At 41.5% G+C, this 23,145-nt stretch overlaps 1 protein-coding gene across 1 annotated transcript in view; it reads right to left on the bottom strand.

Moving 5' to 3' along the window:
- Positions 1-17,449, bottom strand: part of myo1ha (myosin IHa) — a 60,958-nt gene extending 43,509 nt beyond the window's left edge. The window contains exon 1 of the mRNA XM_057832459.1: positions 17,304-17,449. Within this exon, the coding sequence (XP_057688442.1) occupies positions 17,304-17,309 (6 nt within the window). The 5' untranslated portion in view covers positions 17,310-17,449. The remainder of the gene's footprint in view (positions 1-17,303) is intronic.
- Between the last annotated feature and the right edge of the window lie 5,696 nt (positions 17,450-23,145).

The following is a 23,145-nucleotide window of genomic DNA, read 5'->3' as shown; positions in this document are numbered from 1 at the left end:
AGAAACAGATTCAGTTACTTTTTCCATCCCAATATGAAAAATCAGTATAGCAAGTGTTGTGAAACAGGTGGCTTGACAATGAGGCAGTTTACAACGAATGTCAGAATAGTAACAGTATCCTCGGGTTTCATCGATTAAACACATTTTTTAAACACTTCACCACAACTAAAAAATCTACTACACTATAATAGAATATCATATCAATGGCACCATCAATCATTAGTTAACTGAAATATTACACAATAAACCAAAGTATATCAGTAGGCGTGTCCTGAAGTCTTTCTGACAGTTTTCTACTGGCTTGTTTACTACAACAGCATAATAAAAACCTGAAATTGTGGCAATTTGTTTTGGTGTTCCACCGCAAGATTTTAAGTGACCCCATTTGCCCCCACTGTGAAAATGTGCGTTTCGGAGGGGAAAAAATGGACCTGCACATTCAGCAAGTGAAAAGATGTATATGTAAATCCAAATAGAATGAAAATAATTCACTTAATAACGGTGGGGTCAATTACAACAATTAAAACATATGAGAAGACAATATAAATGACCTATATAACTGAAGTCATTACATAACGCAAATAAGGTTAATTTGTTAAAAGTTGGTGGGGATAATTTAAGCATCCTGAACAGTTAGTAGTGTTTTGTCCCAACCGTCCCTATGCAAACCTACGCCCTTGTTTCCACCATATATAATAATACAGTATTTACTTATATTACATTTTTTCATCGGGAGAAAATACTTTTTACTTGTAAATTTTAAAGCAAGTACTTTGTACTTTTAATGAAGTTTTTCTTGATCCTTTAAAATTACTAAAGTAATTTTTTGCGCCTGTATCTACTTTTACTGAAGTAAATAAAAAGGGAGTACTTTATTCTCTATTCTAAATCAATGAATTTAAAGGGCAACTGAAGAGCTTTTCGGATTTCGCTCGAGTGTTTAACTCAGTTGAATTGTATTAAACGCATCATTCGCTGTCTCAAAAAGTCACATAAAAAAAAAAGATAATAATTGACCGCGTAGTTTTTGAGTTATGGCCATAGCAACACCATAGCAACGAGGGACGCGCCGTCCTGCCGACCGCTACCTCATGACGTAACTTCCAGGAAGCCTCGCCACCACTCTGAACACGGAAATATAGCACCACGCTATTCTCGCCATATATTGCAAACATTTTCTGGGTTTCACTCTCGGGATTCGTCATGCCATCTCGATGTGTAGCGATGAATTGCTCACAGGAAGACTCGAGACTCTAGGAGTGGTCCAAAAAAACTTCTCCTGCAAAGGTTTGGACCGTTTTTGTTTAGCATGCATGCAGGTCCCCAATCGGCTCATTGTTTTCATTATTTCAGCGACAACAGCTTTGAAAACCTACAACAATGCAACCTTGGTTTTACAAATACGTAAGTAGAGATCCTTCATGGCTTTTATGATTCTAAAATGTAATGCACTTCTGTTGATAAAAGAGGGGGACTCCTACTGCCTGTTTGTTGAAGGGCGACCTTTTTTCATTTTTATTTTTTGTGGCTGTTGCCCTGTCATAAGTAGATAGGTTTGCTGACAGGTCTACTCATGTGATTTTATGACTATATCAATAGGTATTATGTAAATTCAAATGTTCCCAGCACCAAATAGGTCCTTGGCTCATTGTTTTTTGGCCTGTCACAGGGTAAATATAAAGCCTTTATATTAAACAATCCTCTGCCAGGCCCTAATGTATCAAATACATCTCAATAAAACAATAACTATTATACTTCAACATCAAGGTCTTCCTATTTGAAGAGGGAACAATAGCATCAAATAGATGCTGCTTTGACTGGGGCATTATTATTTGATCACCAAGAAATTATTATTTAATTAAAATTAGGATTCATCCAATATTTTCATGCTGCTGTGATTTTTTTTTTTTTTTCTCCAGGAAGCCAAACATAAAAAATTAAGCGGCAGAAACCCTCAACACGATGAAAAAAGCGTTGCAAGTCAGTCGCCACCCAGTTTCCCAAAATCAAGAGAGAGTGGGTCGAGTCATATGATGACCCAAGTGATGCGGTGTCCAGGGATGACGACTGAAGAGATCCTATGAAGCCTGCCAGATGCTGAATTTCTTCCGTCTGCGACATCAGATGATGATGACTTAGAAATAAATGTAGCAAATTTTGATGAGATGAAATCATAAAATAGTCATATATACAGTACACATTTTTAAAAGAAAAATCTACCTTCACATTTTAATGATAATGCATTATCTTTGTATAGAGAACACTTAATGCTACAGAAAAGAGTAAATACATATTTCCCACTGCCACTTTCATTTTTCAATGTTGCGCTAGTCCGTTGCTATCCTAACTTTGTGTTGCCTACTAAATTTATGTTCTTTGATGTGTGCCATTGTGTGTTTGGTAGAACTTATGTGTTGTGTCACAATCTGACAGCAAAAGCTGACGCTGATTCAACATAAATCTGGTATCATTTATTATTGTGGCCTATTGAATTTTTTTCAAAATGTAATATAATGACAATATATTATATACCAATAGAATACATTAAACAGTCAACAAAATGTGTCAATGTTGTTTACAATTTATGGTTTTATTTTTTTAAATGTAATTCATGCCCCTGTCAGTGCTTTAGCCTCCTCAAGTTTGGCTCTCACGTCTGGGATCTCCTGACGACACAGGTATACTCTTGGAAGGGTAATTACTTGACGGTTTACAGCAACACCTGGAAAATAAAATCGTTTTGTCATTTATTTTGAAAAATCAATAACATATCATTCATTTAGCCACATTTGGGCTAGCTTTACCATATTTAGATCAGTAGGAGCTGTCCCATTACCTAATATCCAATTTTAGCTATGTGGAGAGGGTGGAAAAATATACAACCATGTAATCGCATTCTCTCTAATAAAAAAATTACGATGCTGGATTTAGGCTTACCACTCTCTCCCGTTCGTGAAGTGTCGAGCTGTCAATTGGCGTCATGACGCCATCTGCTGTGTTAAGTAAATCGCCGTCATCTGACGCCTCAGGTTAAAACATGTAGGGATTAATTGTTGTTCATCTTTCCTGGGAGCCTTTGCCATCGGTAGCGTCACGAAAGAGCGATCCTGAATGGTTACCTTTGGTGGAAATATCACTGACATCGTTGTTGCTGCTATGCTAGCTATGGGTAGTCTTCTGTTGCCTACGTCACACTTCCGGGTTTGCGAAGGGACCATTAACGGAGTGCAAAAAAACAAAACAAAAAACGCAAATTATCCTTGCAATTACGTGTTGATAATGTCATGGTTGTTTTGACGAACTCGTCCAAAGTTTATATTCGTAAAATTACACCAAAACCCGGAAAGGTCTTCAGTTGCCTTTTAAAGCTGTAGTGTGAACTAATTTCTTCACATGCCAAATAGGGTCACAACTAAAGTAATTAAACATTGTCCACCAAATAAAGCATGAAAAAATAATTTATATGTTGTATATTTGTCAAAATAATCGCGTTTCCGAAGTTCGAGCCTGAAAGGGGACGAACCCGGAAGTGATACGTCACACCGGGAACAGCGTTGGCAGCTCCATACATACGACCGCCAAACAAAGTCCTTCAAACAATGATTCAAACAGCGATATAAGCGATAGACCAAGCGCAAGGGAGGAGATCCAAGTTTTTGAAGAGTTGGAGGAAGAAGAGGAGCTTGGAATTTTATGTTGGATCTAACATGTATTAGCCAGACGCTAATCAGAATGCAAACAATGTACCTAGACTACCTGACATGGAATGGATACAAGACCCATCGAGATTACAACATTGGTAAGATATAGGCTGTTATTATTTTTATGATTTGAAGATGCAGGCATTTGCACATAATGTTATGTTTTTGTCTATCTGATGACATTGTTAAAAAAAAAAATCAGATTTCATGTTCATTTTGGCAGATCCGGCAGCTCTCGTGCATATAAAATAATAATATAAAAACGTTGGGGGGAAAGAAGGAGATGAGTCTTCGATGGCTTTCTCCACTTTATTGTGGCAACAATAAGAAAACAAAATAATAGCGGACTGCCGCCACATTCGACCGCGAAGTTTTGCTTCTCGCCGATCTCCTCCTCGCCTCCCACTCCAGCGTCTCTTAAACAGATTGTGCATAGTGTCTTGTTAGGAGCTTTTTGTTTACAAATGTATCGAACACACGACGCGCTGACAACCTTGTCTCTTTATTAACGCATGGAGCAGTTCTTATGGAAAAGTTAGAACAGAGCTCGGCACAGCTCTCGGCAGGAATTGGCATCTAATGGCGTGAGGAAATGTATTTTTTTCACACAAGCGAACAGATTACAAAGCACCACTTCAGTGTTGTCCCGAGACTACATTTCCCATGATTCACTGCGTGACCTGTGCGCTCGCTGATTCGCTGTGAGATTGACTCAATGGCTACGCTAAACCAACACGCTATTTTTCAGCTGTCACCTGTCAGCGGCTCTCATAGCTTATACTGTTCAATTCCACAACAGTAGGCAGCTATGCTTTGACAAAGTCATCAGTCATCTATCCAAAAATCACACTTACTTTTTGGCAAATCCTTGATCATAAGCAGACCGGTTAAGGAAGCAGGCATCTTCGAAGTGTTTGCAGCAGAGAACACTACTCGATGATGGCGTGAAATTCATTCGCTTCGTGCGAACGAAAGATGTCCATTTACGTGCCCTGCTATCCTTTGGCCACTCATAGAACTTTTCGTTTGAGCGAGAACAAAACATCGCCACACACCGCTATGGCATCTTACCGAGAAGCAATGCAACAAACAATACTGTTCTATGGTGGACTTCCCTCGCACGTCTAGGTGTGACGTGATTTCCGAAGATTGCCGAAGAAAAGCATTTTCGTTGTCAAGGGCGTTGCTATGGGTTAACCCTTGAGAGTCAAAGGACGCGCCGGCGCGTCCTCAGCGCACGTCGTCTTTGAAGCGCCCTCACGTTTTAATTACATCACCCACATGCCGTTGGTTGGTCTCGTTTTAAAGTGCGGAAGTTGCGGTTTACTCTCGTTATTATTTGAAGTCAATCGACCAACTAGAACGTGAGATATTGTCATTTAAGTTTTATAGTTTTATTGTCCTCTCAAAAAAACATTAAAACGCTGCATGGATCATTTGTTTATGTCTATATTTCCATCATTTCTAGTCCTTTTTCAAAACGGAAGCTCCATGAAAAAAACACAAATCAAACGAACCCTTTCGAAGTCACAGTGGAAGCACAAAATGTGTTTGTTTTTTTTTTTTTTAATAAATATAACTGCGGTGCGAGGTTCAACCGAACGAGAGGGAGGAGTGTTCTGAAGCAGCGAGGTGGCGAGCGACAGCCAGTTGGATACTCCTGGATCGAGCAGCGACTTTGTGTGACTTTGACAATGAACGGAAAACTAAATTTAGCGCAAGCAATTGTGCTTCTGATCAACTTGAGGAAGAGGATGGTCCAAATTCGTCATCATCGTCTTCTTCGGAAGAGTCCTCGAGTGAAGATAGTGACGGATTTGAACACGTGGGTGACGCCATCGACGAGCAGAGGTAAACCAACTCACTCTTTTTTTTCATGCTGAAAACGTTTCTTTTGAAAGTTTCTTTTGATATTGCAAGACAAAGTTAATTTTGATGCAATATAAGTGTGTGTTTGTGTATATAATAATAAAATGTGCATATCAGATCAAAGTCGTACGTGCACTGTGGATACCCCAGGCAGGAATTTATCATTTTTGGTGTTCTTCTTTCTATATGAAGATTAGGGATGTAGCACATATTCAGCTATGGTATTCTTTCTATTGTCATACATATAGATTTCCATTATTATTTATTGCTGTATATATTTTTATTTTATACTTTATTATTTTCATAAATACTGACTTATTTTCATGTACATTTATAGTGACAATGAAAGTAAATTGAAATGAAAATGGAAGGGTGGAAAGAGGACCGACACCCCATGGAAGTGTGAGCTGTGTGATGTAGCCGTGTCTAATTCCAGGACGAAACTGCTTTTCGGAGTGGCATGACTGAAAAAAATTTAACTTGTTTATTGTAAATATTTTTGAAAATGCTTTTTTTCCCCCAATGTTATATATATATTTTTTTCCCACATCAATCTTCTCAATTTGTGTATATAAATGTGTGTTCAAGAAGCTTGATTGTGTGTACATAGTTTTCATCAGGCGATGGGCCGCAATACCTAAACTCATAAAGAGATGGCCTCTAAACACTTTTTGTGTTAGATGGTATATATTTTTTCACTGTTCTTCACTGTTAGGTCTGCTGTATATAACCTGTTTTGACTGGAGCATGTATAAAGGCAAAAAACGCCTATGGCTATACCTGTTGTTTATGTTGAATTGTCAACTATAAGACTATTTATTCTAAATTTTTTTGGTTGAATGTTCATCCTAACATGTTGAATAAATATTACAAAGTTTCAAAACGGTTCGTTACGCATGTTTGGTTGTCAATTGGACATCAATATTAAAATTTTTGACAAAACGATTTTGGAATTTTTGGTCTTTTTGGGCCCAAAATGATGATTTATAATTGATCAGTGAAGGAAACAACAATTTGGACATGAAGTTCAAGGTGTCACAAAAAAAGGGACCAAACCAGGCCATCGTAAACAATTCTTTCTTTGAAATATAAAGGCAACTTCAAAGGCATGCAAAATCAGACAAAATAGGCCCAGACCTTAAAGGGTTAAACAAAGAATCTGGAAGGGTTGCGTTAAAAAAAACAATGAAAATATGCTTATAATTGTTTAGCCATTGATATTATTCAAAAACATGGTTGGCCAACCTTACTTCAAAGTTCCCCTTTAAACTCGAGTTGCTCGAGTATTCGTTTCAGCTCTACTTTATTCTCTATTCTAAATCAATGAATTTAAGATTTTCATTTCAACAGCAAGCGTCACAAACTTCAGCAAGCCAACAATGCAAACTTCTCTCTATATTTGTAACTCGTATGTTTGAATGGCTTCGTAGGGCAGAACGGAGCTATGCAAGAAAGCTGAAAAAGAACAAACATGTCAGTTCTATTGAGTTCACAAGTCCAGAGGTCTGATGTGGCTTTAAGTCAGAAAGAAGCTATCACTATATAGTGATTGGTCACCTCACATTTCCGCAGGGCTGAAGCACCGAGCAAACACATCGAACTGTGGAAACGGGACTAAAGGGACCCCCCCTAACAAAAAAAAAAAAGAAAACAGAGGCACTTTCAATACGCATAGTGGGAAGAATTCCACCAATCTGTTTTGCATTCTCAACGCCAACACGCCGACCAAAGGTTTTCACAGCTTTTGTTGGTTTTGTATTTTCTCCTTCTCTCTTTTGGAAGCAGAAGTCCTTTGATTCTCAATTCTCCCTGTAAAAACATTTTAAAAAAAGATAATCCATTGGATCTAATTGACACAAAGCCCTTCACCCCCTCCCATCCTTCGCCTATGGCCCTCATTTCTTCTGAGAAAGGCCGAGTGTTTTTGTCCTGTAAATACCACGAAGCAGAGACAAAAAAGATGTCTTTAAAATGCAGTCTACAATCCATTACACATATTCCCCCTGCATATCCATTCAGTAATTATTCATTAGAAAACATTTAACGTCACAATGAATTTCACACTAGGCAGTCGAAACACAATGAAGGAGATTTGGCCTATTTTGGGCTAAGGACTTGGGGAGGGGGACTGGCTGTACAGAGGAAGGGTGAAGGCGAAGGCTGGGGAAAATAGTGTGGGGGGGGGGTGCAGTATTTGTCTGATGTGAGAAGCTCTGAAACAGGGCCGTGTTGAGACAACGGGGCAGACTAAATAGTGCAGTAACGGTCTGTGCCCTGCTGCTTGCTGTGACACTCATTTAGTGCGCCCTGAGGGGGAACAATGGAGGCTTGTTCTTAGTTATCCTGTGCTGTAATTTGGACTTCATTACGTTGCTTGGGGGCCCCACTAGTAGGAGAGAGGAGGCTAGTCAGATGTTTTTTTTTTCTTCTCCACGTCACCCTCTGCACCCTTATATGCTCTTGCCCATTCCCCTGGACAATACCGCTGAAACGCCCCCCCTGTGTCCCCGCCATTAACCCTTACCCGCCCCACCCCACCCACTTTAAGCCAATGAGACAGGTGAACAATATCATTGAAGGAAGCCTTTTTGGGACGTCAGAATCAATCTGCTGATGTGATGGGTGGCAATGCCGGTGTCTGGTATCTTTGACACCCCCCTTTCTTCGTGGGAAGAAACTTCTCTCGGGGCTGTACGAACGGACAATGCGGTGGGACAGCGTGACTTAGGGGTCTGCCATACAGTATTACAAGTTATAACATGGACAGATAAGCTCCTGTCAAGAGGGCGATTCATGAATTCAATGGTCATAATCATGCTAATGTTCGGGGTTTTCATTTAGGGTTTAAGAGAGATCCGTGTTTTCTTGGCCTTCGCGATGCCGTCTTCTGAGGGAATTTCAATGCATCTTGAAGAAAGACAGACCAGATTTGATTTGTCATTAGCTCGTAAATACAGTGGAGCTTCAAAAGTCAAATGAAATCTGTTGTGTGGTGGACTTCCAACCTCTTCTAAACTAGAATGCGAAAACCCGTCTAAAGCAGGGGTCCCCATCTGCCGGGCCGCGGACGCATTTGCTACCGGGCCGCACAGAAATAATAATTTAATAACGACCGCATTCTGGCCGGATTAACCCTGTGCCCCTGCTTAACACACCAATATCTCTGTCTACTCTAGATATAATGCTATGGGATAGATTACAATGATGTCATAGAAGTCAATTGATTGGACTGCTAGCAGTACATCTTGTTTGTGTATACAGTGCCTTGCAAAAGTATTCGGCCCCCTTAAATCTTGCAACCTTTCGCCACATTTCAGGCTTCAAACATAAAGATATGAAATTTAATTTTTTTGTCAAGAATCAACAACAAGTGGGACACAATCGTGAAGTGGAACAACATTTATTGGATAATTTAAACTTTTTTAGCAAACAAAAAACTGAAAAGTGGGGCGTGCAATATTATTCGGCCCCTTTACTTTCAGTGCAGCAAACTCACTCCAGAAGTTCAGTGAGGATCTCTGAATGATCCAATGTTGTCCTAAATGACCGATGATGATAAATAGAATCCACCTGTGTGTAATCAAGTCTCCGTATAAATGCATCTGCTCTGTGATAGTCTCAGCGTTCTGTTTAAAGTGCAGAGAGCATTATGAAAACCAAGGAACACACCAGGCAGGTCCGAGATACTGTTGTGGAGAAGTTTAAAGCTGGATTTGGATACAAAAAGATTTCCCAAGCTTTAAACATCTCAAGGAGCACTGTGCAAGCCATCATATTGAAATGGAAGGAGCATCAGACCACTGCAAATCTACCAAGACCCAGCCGTCCTTCCAAACTTTCTTCTCAAACAAGGAGAAAACTTATCAGAGATGCAGCCAAGAGGCCCATGATCACTCTGGATGAACTGCAGAGATCTACAGCTGAGGTGGGAGAGTCTGTCCATAGGACAACAATCAGTCGTACATTGCACAAATCTGGCCGTTATGGAAGAGTGGCAAGAAGAAAGCCATTTCTCAAAAGTATCCATAAAAAGTCTTGTTTAAAGTTTGCCACAAGCCACCTGGGAGACACACCAAACATGTGGAAGAAGGTGCTCTGGTCAGATGAAACCAAAATTGAACTTTTTGGCCACAATGCAAAACGATATGTTTGGCGTAAAAGCAACACAGCTCATCACCCTGAACACACCATCCCCACTGTCAAATATGGTGGTGGCAGCATCATGGTTTGGGCCTGCTTTTCTTCAGCAGGGACAGGGAAGATGGTTAAAATTGACGGTAAGATAGATGCAGCCAAATACAGGAACATTCTGGAAGAAAACCTGTTGGTATCTGCACAAGACCTGAGACTGGGACGGAGATTTATCTTCCAACAGGACAATGATCCAAAACATAAAGCCAAATCTACAATGGAATGGTTAAAAAATAAACGTATCCAGGTGTTAAAATGGCCAAGTCAAAATCCAGACCTGAATCCAATCGAGAATCTGTGGAAAGAGCTGAAGACTGCTGTTCACAAACACTCTCCATCCAACCTCACTGAGCTCGAGCTGTTTTGCAAGGAAGAATGGGCAAGAATGTCAGTCTCTCGATGTGCCAAACTGATAGAAACATACCCCAAGCGACTTGCAGCTGTAATTGGAGCAAAAGGTGGCGCTACAAAGTATTAACGCAAGGGGGCCGAATAATATTGCACGCCCCACTTTTCAATTTTTTATTTGTTAAAAAAGTTTAAATTATCCAATAAATGTTGTTCCACTTCACGATTGTGTCACACTGGTTGTTGATTCTTGACAAAAAATTAAAATTTTATATCTTTATGTTTGAAGCCTGAAATGTGGCGAAAGGTTCAAGGGGGCCAAATACTTTTGCAAGGCACTGTATAGTATTTCTATGTGCGCTTGTCCTCGATAATAACGTATATAATAATATCTAGGCCGCGGGCGCAGCACATTTGTTCCCGGAAATAATTAGCCCCCACACGAGCGAAGATAACTGGAAAACAGACGTCTTTGGAGATATTTTACGGCGAAAAGGATATTTTTACGGCGAAAAGGGCACCTGACGAGCCTACAATCTCGAAGACCCACGAACTGCGAAGGAGTGGATTCGTGACCCGTTTGTGAATAAACAGAGAGATCGCAAATGACGGCGACCTTATTAAACGTACATTTGAGACAACAACTCTACAGAGGTTCTGGATTAAAGTCATTCTGGAATATCCTGACATCGCGACAAGAGCATTGAAAATCTTGCTACAATTTCCAACATCTTATCTTTGCGAAGCGGGCTCCTTAAATAATGTTTAACGACAAGGCGAAGTTGTTAATTGTGAGCGCGGTGTGCATTTTTTGTGTGCAGCTTACATGGCAGGATGAATCTGAGGAGAACTTTTCTACAAGTCCTTCCATGATCAAAAGTAAGTTAATATTCCTTTCTTTCAAGAAAGTTTGTAGTGTTTACTTTGGAATCGCTGCATTTGCGCATTTTGCGGCTATGTTTAACGTTACATGCATGCGCAGAACCGCATCGTTTCAATTTTTGATGGGTTGCAAAATTTGTCAGAACACCGGTCCGTGGAAAAAAAAGACCTAAATAACACCGGTCCGTGGTGCAAAAAAAGTTGGGGACCCCTGCTCTAAAGGCTGAGTTATGCTTGTCCTGCAGACCTACGCCGTCAAGGCAGACCTGATTTACGACCCTCCGCCGTAGCCTGACGTGCAGCTCCACAAAATTCTGACTGCAAATGGACTACGATTGGTCCGCTCAGAATGTTGTTTCCGGTTCAGCGTGAAATCACCGCCATTTACAAACATTCTTGTGGTAGACTCAAAAATGGATCAAGCCGACAAGAGGATCGTCAAAGAGGTCCGCAAGTAGGACCACCTGTACAATGTTCAGTCAAGGTATTAAGATTGCCAAATGGCAAGCAATTCGTGGAAGGAGATAGCTGAAAATATGGGGCTGAAAAATGGAAGAATCTCCAAGACAAATACAGTGGGGCAAATAAGTATTTAGTCAACCACCAATTGTGCAAGTTCTCCTACAACTTGTCAACATGGGTAAACCTCAACCATGAGAGACAGAATGTGGAAAAAAACCCAGAAAATCACATTATTTGATTTTTAAAGAATTTATTTGCAAATTACAGTGGAATATAAGTATTTAGTCACCTACAAACAAGCAAGATTTCTGGCTGTCAAAGAGGTCTAACTTTTTCTAACAAGGTCTAATGAGCCTCGTTACCTGTATTAATGGCACCTGTTTTAACTCATTATCGGTATAAAAGACACCTGTCCACAATCTCAGTCAGCCACACTCCAAACTCCACTATGGCCAAGACCAAAGAGCTGCCGCAGGACAGCAGAGACAACATTGTAGACCTGCACCAGGCTGGGAAGAAATAAACTGTGGGAGCAATTATTAGAAAATGGAAGACATACAGGAACACTGATAATCTCCCTCGATCTGGGGCTCCATGCAAGATCTCACCCCGTGGTGTCAAAATGATAACAAGAACGGTGAGCAAAAATCCCAGAACTAGTGATGGGCGATACCAGTGATTTTGGATTCGATCCGATACCAAGTAATACCAAGGCCAAATATTGTGATCCCGATCCGATATCGATACCGGAAGTTCATATTTTATATACAACACATATATATTTATATACACAACCCTGCAGAGTTCTCAGCCATTCTGATGATATCTAATGTACAACTACAGCAAGCACTCAAAAACTGTTAAAAGTCTCTTTGTGTCAAATATGCATTGCAATGGAAAAACTGCTGCTTTTAATAACTAGCAAAGCAGTTTCCCTACAAACTCACAAACCAATCCATCAACAACAAAATCTGATTAGTCAGTCTCACTCTTTAAACATGACCCTTAAATTCATATGCACGGAAAATTTCCCTGCTACACGTTGTATTTGATCAAATTTTAATCTACCTAAGTTAAATATTTTGAATCTAATTAAAGAAAGAATTAATAGTAGCATGTTACCGCCCTCCAGTGATAGATCATTACAAACAAATCCAATAAACAATAATCACTTGCAATTAAAAAAAAAAAAAAAAAAGGAATAATAGCTAATGTTAGAAATACAGTAAGGGGAGATGTGTGTATTTAAAATGTTAAGTAATAATTCATATATTTTTTTATACCCAACTTGCTTGCTTGTAGTTCACTTGACTATTCTATGGAATGTGATGTGGGCTGATTTGTCCTCATTGTATATCAAAAACTAATAAAATGGAGACTCACATTTAGGTTACAGTAATACTTCACTGTTGAATATGTCACAATGGTCATTTTACTTTTTTTATATAATGCGGTATGAACTTTGCTTTTCACAAACAAGATGTAGCTATAACTTTCCATTACAAAGCATATTCAATAGTGCTGCAAAGTTCTTTTGATGTGAGATGACAAAAACGCCATATTTATCGTTTCATATTGCACTTCAGCCACTAATGCTTATATTGTCTCTGATTATCTATGAGCACCTGCGTTACCTGGATAAGTCCTGCCTTTCGCAATCGCCCCTTCTAAAGTACTTTGCTTTGCTTCGGCGGCGTGCTCTTGTCTTTTCTCATGTCCTCCTCGGCTTGAGCGGCATGTTTTTCATTTAATTTGTCGTGTGCTTCGGGATGCATGTTTCTTAAGTGTTTCGTGAGGCTTTTGGTATAACCAGAATACCTGACAGTTTCGGCACAAACTGTGCACTTAGCCTCGTTGCTATTTATTGAAATGAAATATGTCCAAACCAGACTTCTTTTACGTTCCGTCGTCAATGCCGCAGACATATGCTACCAGCCTACCAGCTTCCAAATGTTTGTTGTGGCTGTGTTGGTGCCTCGTGAGAGGGGCAGAGGAAAAGCATGCTGATCGATACACACGATAGGGACGTAAATGGGGGCGGGAGCAGAAGCCGGTGCACTGCTTATGTGCGTGTAGAACGCGAAAGGGAAAAGTAGTACATAAAGTGTGCACAAAAATATAGCCAAAAAATAAACAAAGAAAATAATAATAATGTATATTAATTCCAAATATCGATACTTTTGCTTGGGGATCGCTACCCAAAACTTAACGCGCTGGATCGAAATATCGATATTTTGGTATCGATCCGCCCATCATTACCCAGAACCACATGGGGGGGACCTAGTGAATGACCTACAGAGAGCTGGGACCACAGTAACAAAGGCTACTATCAGTAACACAATGCGCCGCCAGGGACTCAAATCCTGCACTGCTAGACGTTTCCCCCTGCTGAAGAAAGTACACGTCCAGGCCCGTCTGCGGTTCGCTAGAGAGCATTTGGATGATCCAGAAGAGGACTGGAGAATGTGTTATGGTCAGATGAAACCAAAATAGAACTTTTTGGTAGAAATGCAGATTCTCGTGTTTGGAGGAGAAAGAATACTGAATTGCATCCAAAGAACACCATACCCACTGTGAAGCTTGGGAGTGGAAACATCATGCTTTGGGGCTGTTTTTCTGCAAAGGGACCAGGACGACTGATCTGTGTAAAGGAAAGAATGAATGGGGCCAAGGATCGAGAGATTTTAAGTGAAAATCTTCCATCAGCAAGGGCATTGAAGATGAGATGTGGCTGGGTCTTTCAGCATGACAATGATCCCAAACACACAGCCAGGACAACAAAGGAGTGGCTTTGTAAGAAACATTTCAAGGTCCTGGAGTGGCCTTGCCAGTCTCCAGATCTCAACCCCATAGAAAATCTGCGGAGGGAGTTGAAAGAAACATCACTGCTCTAGAGGAGATCTGCATGGAGGAATGGGCCAAAATACCAGCAACAGTGTGTGAAAAGCTTGTGAAGAGTTACAGAAAAGGTTTGGCCTACAAAGGGTACATAACAAAGTATTGAGATGAACTTTTGGTAATGACCAAAGATTTATTTTCCACCATGACTGCAAATAAATTCTTTAAAAATCAAACAATATGATTTTCTGGGTTTTTTCCCCACATTCTGTCTCTCATGGTTGAGGTTTACCCATGTTGACAATTACAGGCCTCTCTAATATTTTCAAGTGGGAGAACTTGCACAATTAGTGGTTGACTAAATACTTATTTGCCCCACTGTATGTGTGTGTTCGGAAGCGAATGGCAACACGAAGCGTTGACCCAGCCGGCCAAAAACTACCAATGTAACCGGTCTGCATGGAGTCGCGCCACATGGTTTGACCTCCTCGTCCAGGTCAGGACTTGTACCCGCGCCGCACGACATGTCCAGCACGGAAGGCGAGCGCACTGACAACTCAGCCAAAAGCTGTTAGCTGCTTTTGGCTAACAGCTTTAGCTGCCAGGATGCCCTCTTGAAGGCATCGGGAGGGAGGTTTCGATGCACTGCACACAACAGTCCTGTGTGCACCCGTTACTCCCCAAAACCCTCCCTGCCAAACCGGGTCATGACACCAATGTAAACGGTCTGCATGGAGACATGCCACACAACGCGATTCATCTTAGTTACAGGTCAGGACTCGTACTCATGCCACAAGACGCATCCAGCACGGCAGGCAACCACGCCCAGGCTAGCATCTTTAGCTTCCAGTGCGCCCTCTTGAAGCCATCAGTGGGGAAGGTACTATGCACCGTACACAATGGTCCGCACGCACCCATCACACTCACTCCCCGAAACCTTCACTGTCAATCCGGGTCATGGCACCAATGGAACCGGTCTGCATGGAGCCACGCCACACAATGCGTCCTCCTCATCCAGGTCAGGACTCGTACCTGTGCCGCACGATGCGTCCAGCATGGCTGGCAAGCGTGCTAACCACTAAGCCAAAAGCCCAGGCTAGAAGGCTATAGACCCTACCCACCGACATCACAAAATCACGTGATCGCTGTATTGTTCCGCCCCCTTGTCCGTCATTTTGTGTCTGTATTATCAATGGTCTCAATTGATCAAGCAATTTATAATGCATTTCATGGAAGACCCGGTGCTTTCGGATGCCGTAAACTCACTTGATGCGTTGCATAAAAGGCGTTATGTGGAAAAGCTTCAGTTTATCCATTCGCCAGATCCATATTTGATGCCTAAATCGATGTTTTTCGACCCGCTGTCTCCGCCGTATTTGCCTGACATCTGCTAGCTACCCTGATATGTACAACTATCTTGTCCACACAAAATCAGCCTATTCTCACGAAAGTTTGAAAAACTTTAAGAGCTTGGAGGCTTATAAATACTTCGTTGCTGGTTGGGTGAAACAGGTCCTCGTCCACGAAAATTCGGCAGGAATCTATCTTGTGCTTGGAAAGGTGAGTTACGAAATTTTCAATTCAAAATCTTTTGTTCTTGCTAACATCCACTGTCAAGTCTAATGTATTTCATGTCATTTGTCAATGGAGCTAGGGCTTTTAATGTTTATATGGTTTAGCGATAGCACTCTCACTACATACATATGTGTATGTTGTCGGCGATTAGCCTAGCAATGATCTTAACTGTGGTTGTCAGCCCAAAACCCTCTAAATATATATTAAATGCATCTTACCAGATATAAAATGACTACTACATAATCTGTGGTAATCGTTTGGAGCCCAGTTTTCTCGTCGAATTGCAGCAGCCCATCTCGCTCTCTCCTCTCCGGGTCTCTCGGAATCCGGTAGAACTTCAAGTCTCTCCGTCTATCTTCTCTGTTATTGCAACCGACCGCCACACACGCCTTCACCATTTTGATTATTAATGTTAACGAGCAGAAAAACACGCCGTAAATAGGAGGAATGTACGTAGCCGTAACAGGTAAACACGATGTGTTGACGGACAATTGGGCGGCACCAGTCTGGAGGGCGGAGTTGTGACGTCACGTGGGTAGGGTCTATAGCTGCCACCGCGCCCTATTGTAGGCATTAAGAGGGAAGTGTCTATGCATCGCACACAACGGTCCCTGTGCACCTGTTACACTCACTCCCCCGAAACCTTCACTGCCAATCCAGGTCACGGCACCAATGTAAGGGGTTTGCATCTAGCCACGCCGCACGACGCGATTCATCCTCCTTGTCCAGGTCAGGACTGGTACCCACGCCGCACGACGCGTCCAGCAAGCCTGGGAAGCGTGCTAACCACTAAGCCAAAAGCCCATGCTAGGAGCTGTAGCTGCCAGCGCGTCCTCTTTAAGGCATCGGGAGCGAAGTTTCCATGCACCGCACACAACGGACCTGCGTGAACGCGTTAAATCTGCACCGCTTATCCTCAGGAGCGACACGGGGATGCTGGAGACACTGGAGCCCATAGACATCCAATTCATTTTAACTGGGAAGATTGGGAGTGACTGAAAAGTTAATTACATTTGCTCGCTACATAATCAAGAATGTGCGTATAGACAAAAAAATCAATCACCTTGAAAATGTCAAAGTCAAGGCACTCGTATCTAAGACACAACTGTAATCTATAGTGATAATCAAATATTTGCGAGCCCAATCTGGTGAGCAGTGGAATGAACGATCATCCGGTGGGCCTTCTTTCAGCTCATGTCCTTTCTCCATCAGTGCAGCACAGCCCGTTGTATTGTAATTAAGATATTATCCCTCGTCTCGTGTGTCACTGTTTTTCTGAGACTGTGTGACCTCATCCATCCAAAGGGGAGGAAGCTGCTAGCAAGTATGCAAATATCCAGATAGTAATGTCATCCACTTGAATAAAATAAATCAGCAGTTCCATAGAATCTGTACAGCATAATAAGCACATCTGTGAATGTCAATAAAACATCAAACCTGCATCTCCAAAGTTGTACTTTTTGCGTTGTCAATCAGGATCCAAACTTGCAAACACGCCCTTTTACAGAATAGGATATCCTCCTGGGGCCAGTTGCATAGAGCCAACCTGTCAAACGGTTAACTCCAAATGCTTATGAATCGCCGTACGCCATACACTGTAGCGGTTCAGGTGTTGCTGTGTGGAGGCCTATGCACACATCCGCCCTATCCTGACCCACACTTAGGCCACAGTGCACCGGGTGCTTAATCATTCATGTCATGGGAGGTGGAGAGACCAAGATATCTTATTCAGTTCTTACCTGAGTGTCTACTTCTAGGCTGAGTGTAGCGTAACCAACCAGAAACAAGATCCAAACCACTCAGTTTCAACCCCCCAACTTTTCTTCATCTTGTTCCTCACATTTTCTTTGAGTGAGGTATGCTCCATTCCAAATATTCCTCTCCCTGTTCCAAGACCCAGGTATGGTTACTGATCTTTGATTAGGTGGATACATAACAGGATATACTTGGATTTTCTTATAAGACAAACACCGTTGGAGTCAAAAGTGATCAGATTTAACTATCTTTAAATCGTATTCATACAAAATGCTAGACAGGGTTGTGACATTGATACTTATCAATCTGAGAGGTTGACAAAATGTTGTCATTCAGTTAAGCTGTTACAAGGAAGCAAGCCAGGAAGAATTAACCCTCGACTACTGTTACCTGGTAACGACCATTAAGTACACACATACACACACACCCAAGGAAACAGGTGTCCACTTACTTTGTTCTAATGACTCACATACAGTAGAAGGAACTCTATTTCACCTGTTAATTGATTGATGAACTATTGGAAAGCTTTCAAGATGATTGAGCAGTCGGGTTTTATTTGAAGGGTCCGGTCTAGAGAAGTTGTCAAGGTTACCTCGGTTTGCCCCACCTCTCCCCCGACTGAGCGGTCCAGCAATGCTTGTCCAATCTTAACAAGCTTTGCGCTACCCACTGGGCTCTGATTCAGCACGAGACCCGGCAAATCCAATTACACAGGAGTCAGAGAGGTTGATTTTCCCATTATAGATTCCATGCTGGGAATGAGAGCTGATGATAACACTCACATGGCACCGCGGCTGCCCCTGCACTCTTCTCTCACTTTGTCCCCTCGTTTTTGTTCTCCGGCTCTTCCTATCTCATTCTTCTCTCAAATGCCTCCTTTCTTCTCTTGTCTTCCTTTTCACCGCTGCTACTTTCATAGTCTATTATTCAAATTTTTAAGAGGTCCGTAACAAATGTTTGGCCCTGTCATTATCTCAGTTCTAAAGTGTTGGGTCAAAGGGGTTATTTGATGAAGTTGAACCAGCAAAGAGAAGAATGGTAATGTATCATTTATCAATTTTTATGTTTAAAATCAAAGTTTCAAATCCAAAGTATCTGACAAAGCAACCACTGGGTGCCACCTTAAGAGACACCATGTGCCAGCTGTTTCTCAGAAGTTAACACGAGCCCTTTTAGAGATGCGGCTATTTTCCACTAAGCCAGTACTAAGACTAAGACTTTTGCTCCAGCAGCAGTGAACCAGATTGACCCTGCCTGAGGTCAAAGGTCAGCCAAAGGTTCACAATTAACTGGCCCAAGAACACTGGACAGAAAAGAAGCCTTTCTGTGATCTTTTAGGCCAAGAAGATCAATGATTGGCTGACTGACCCTGCTCATCGATTAGCTAAGTGGCTGTAAACATCTTTCACCTTGGCACCTACATACTCATTCATGCCTCCGGGGAGAGTCGGGGCCGGCTTCCCCATGAATTTAATGCATGACACACCAAGGTTGTGGGATGGATTGGACTTGTTGTGGGGGGGTGACATCAAAGTTGCCTCCTCACGGCACTTCCCGCACCTCTTTTAATGCACCACATACATCATACATCACGGGGGGGCTTCGGCGATGGGCGGTGGGACGGGCGGCTGGGAAGAACTTACATGCAGCGGTCCCACTGCCCTAAACTGGGCTCTCCTATTTTAATGATGCACTGCACTACCCTCCCCACACAATCTGATCGCGGTGCTGGCTGCCAGCCGGGGACTTGGCAGCCACAGTAATAGGGCGATAGGTGGATCCCACACTTTTTTTCCCCCTATGGCATGGCTCTCAGGACGTGGCCTCCTCTCTGCCTGGACTGCCGACCGCGGGCGGCTTCTCAACCAACGCTCTCCTGCTTCCGCCTTCCCCTCTCTTTTCTGCATGGGTATCCTCCCTGTGCTCCGGCGCGGGTCGCTGGCTGGGTGCCGGTGGGTCAGCTGGGTATAGCCACTTTCGCACTGTAGTATCTATTCGCTGTTCCTACAACCTTTTGGGGCACGATGACAACATTTTGCACGTTTGCACATTTAGGAACTAGGGACAAGGAATTCGAGTTCAGAGAACCATTTTAGTTCCTACTCTGACCTAGGGACCTTCAGTGGGGTCGTAAGAACTCTATTACGTTGGTGTCCGGTGATTCGCTGATATCAGCAGCTACACCCCTTCCATACTCACACATCTCGAGCAGCCGCCATATTTTATAAAACTGCCCTGTATGCTGGCCTGCTCACTGATGGAAACTATTTCCTTCAAACATGCAAGAAATGCTGCTGTGTCCTAGACGTTCTCCATTACATTGTTTTCCGTTCAGCTTAGTTTTTGCAGTTTTACTTTGCCATAGGTGGGTGTAGCGAGTAAATGATGCATCACTGGCACAGACTACAACGTCACAGCAGTTCGTATCAGGACCACTACTCATGTGCGAACACGACTGCCTGGCGGAGGATAGTTCCTATAACTACTGGAGAGGCTTATAGTGCTAGGAACTAAGTACTGTAGTCAGGTTCCGACAGTCCGAAAGCAGCTATAAGCTAGGCTTGGTGGGCTGTCGGGTTCCCGCGGTGGGCCCTGTTGGTTGGGGGGCTGTGGCGGTGGCTACTGGGCTACTGGCGGGGGTGAGCGTAGGGGGTGGCGGTGCGTCCCTGAAGGCCGGTTGAGCGGGGCGCGAGTGGCCCAAGGAACCACCCTGGATCCCAGGGGGATGACGGCAACTCCCTTGCTGGGCTGCCCTAGGCCGGCTCCCGCGCGGCATTTTCACTCGTCTGCAAGACTATCACATGTCTGATAGGATTCACACATAAGTGCAATTGGACACACTCAAGTAGAAAAACTCGATGTCAAGATTAGTGATAAGGCAGCATAGAATATGATGCCAACATACACTCACAAGGGGTACACACAAATACAGGGTTCTACACACACATGGCTGATTTGTGTACACACCACGCCTCCCAATCACTTATCTTCCTGACCCCCACCCCTCCTCTTTCTCCTGGGTCATCAAGCCCCCTACATGGTGTCAACTTGAACTCCTCCTGTCTCTCTCTCCTCTCTTTTCTTCTGTCCCCCAATAACTCCTTCCTATTCGCTGCTTCCTCCTAATAAACAAGGCACCTTGAATGATCACAAAGGGAGAATGTCATACTCCCATGTGATTTTAAAAAAAATTCCTTAACAAAAGTAGTTATCCACAACATGGAAGCATTTGCATGGTTGAGCACCAACGTGTTATTCCACAACGGCTTGACGGTTCCTGAGATCGAGGATGTGGAAGATCTTGCGGCGGAGGTGGGCCTCCATGACTCCCTTGGCTATTCCTTCCTACACAAATCTGACAACCACCCTAATCGATGAACTCACACTGATCGACAACATTACCTAAGTGCTATGGCAAATTAACAACTTTTGGGAAGAAAATTCATGTGGAAGAAAAAAAAAAAAAAAACAACAAGCTCATGTAATGTAATGTATGCAACTCTACCATGTTTGATTGTGCGTCCTTGGCTGCAGGGGGACGGGTCTTGATAAGCATATGCTTCTCCCGTCAGCCCTTGTCTTTCTTCGGGTTAATCACATCACTTCTTGCAAATGTCAATGATAATGGCAATAAATGAATAAATAAAATAATAATACATTAAAACTGTTCAGACCAATCGGACACTCAGATGTCCATTTTCCGTGTCAATCACCTGAACAGGACAGGTGAAAAAAAAAGACGCTAAGTAGCTGCTTGTATGATCGATCAACTTTAGTCTGTTTCGTATGTCAGTTGCATCTCGCATTATTTATTGTTCATCTGATCACCGACTCATGACTTATTTCCTCATGTCCCAGGTCCTGCTTTTGAGCGCCTCGTCGGATTGTACGGCTGCCACCGAGCTGCATCACTTCACACCGGCTCAACTACCCAGAGTGGAAAGCCCCTCTATCCTGGCCTTGTTACAAATAGTTTTGTTCTTTATTACATTGTGCTTGAGTCTGTTCAGGGATCGTTTCTATTCTGCGAATCTTAACAGTACAATTAGGGTCGTTCCGATCATGTTTTTTTGCTCCCGATCCCATCCCGATCGTTTTAGTATCTGCCGATCCCGATATGATTGCTTTTTTTTTTGGTCCCGATTCAATTCCAATCATTCCCAATAATATACATTTTGGCATTGCATTAAGAAAAAAAATGAATAAAACTCGGACGAATATATACATTCAACATACAGTACATAAGTACTGTATTTGTTTATTATGACAATAAATCCTCAAGATGGCATTTACATTATTAACATTCTTTCTGTGAGAGGGATCCACGGATAGAAAGACTTGTAATTCTTAAAGGATAAATGTGACTTTGTATATTGTGACTAAATAGTGCCATCTAGTGTATTTGTTGAGCTTTCAGTAAATGATACTGTAGCCATTTAACTGTTCTGCCCAAATGCATGATGGGAAGTGCAACCATGACTGTGCGTAGTGGCACCAATTGATATACTGTATCTTCTCCACGTTGGGAAATAACATAGGGTGTTAAGAAAAAGATCAACTAATACCTTTCTTCCCCACATTGCTTCCCACGATATTTCTAATTGTTGAGAGAGGGATTGTAAGGCTTTAGCCAATTGAAAAAAGGCTCCGAAGGCTGCCAAAATTCTCTACTCATACTACGTTGCCTTTTAGCTCTCTCTAATATATACATACATATATACATATATATATACATATATATATACATACATACATATATACATACATACATATATATATACATATATACATATATATACATACATACATATATACATACATACATACATATATACATACATACATATATATATACATATATACATACATACATATATATACACATATACATACATACATACATATACATACATACATATATACATACATACATATATATACACATACATACACATATATACACATACATACACATATATATATACACATACATACACACATATATACATATATATATACATATATACACATATATATATATATGCACACATATATATTTATACACACATATATATACACACACATATATATATATACACACATATATATATACACACATATATATATACATATATATATATATATATATACACATACATATATACATACATACATACATACATACATACATACATACATATATATATATACACATATATATATATATTAGGGCTGTCAAACAATTAACATTTTTAAAGTTTGAAAAAAAAAATAATGACTTTAAAAAAAAAAAAATATATATATATATATATATATATATATATATATATATATATATATATATATATATATATATATATATATATATAATGCAGACCCACAGAAATGTAGTCCAGTCAATACACATACACACAGTAGGCTATGTGCCAACTAAACATTTTTATAAATTACTATCACGACAATTGTCCTTCACAAATTGTTATTCCCATTCAATTGATGTTCTCATTCAATGTTCTAGATTGCA

The sequence above is a fragment of the Corythoichthys intestinalis genome, chromosome 3 (assembly GCF_030265065.1).
Source record: "Corythoichthys intestinalis isolate RoL2023-P3 chromosome 3, ASM3026506v1, whole genome shotgun sequence".
NCBI classification, from domain to species: Eukaryota; Metazoa; Chordata; class Actinopteri; order Syngnathiformes; family Syngnathidae; genus Corythoichthys; species Corythoichthys intestinalis.
Note: the sequence above shows the minus strand (reverse complement) of the source record. Positions and strands in the feature narration are given on the sequence as shown.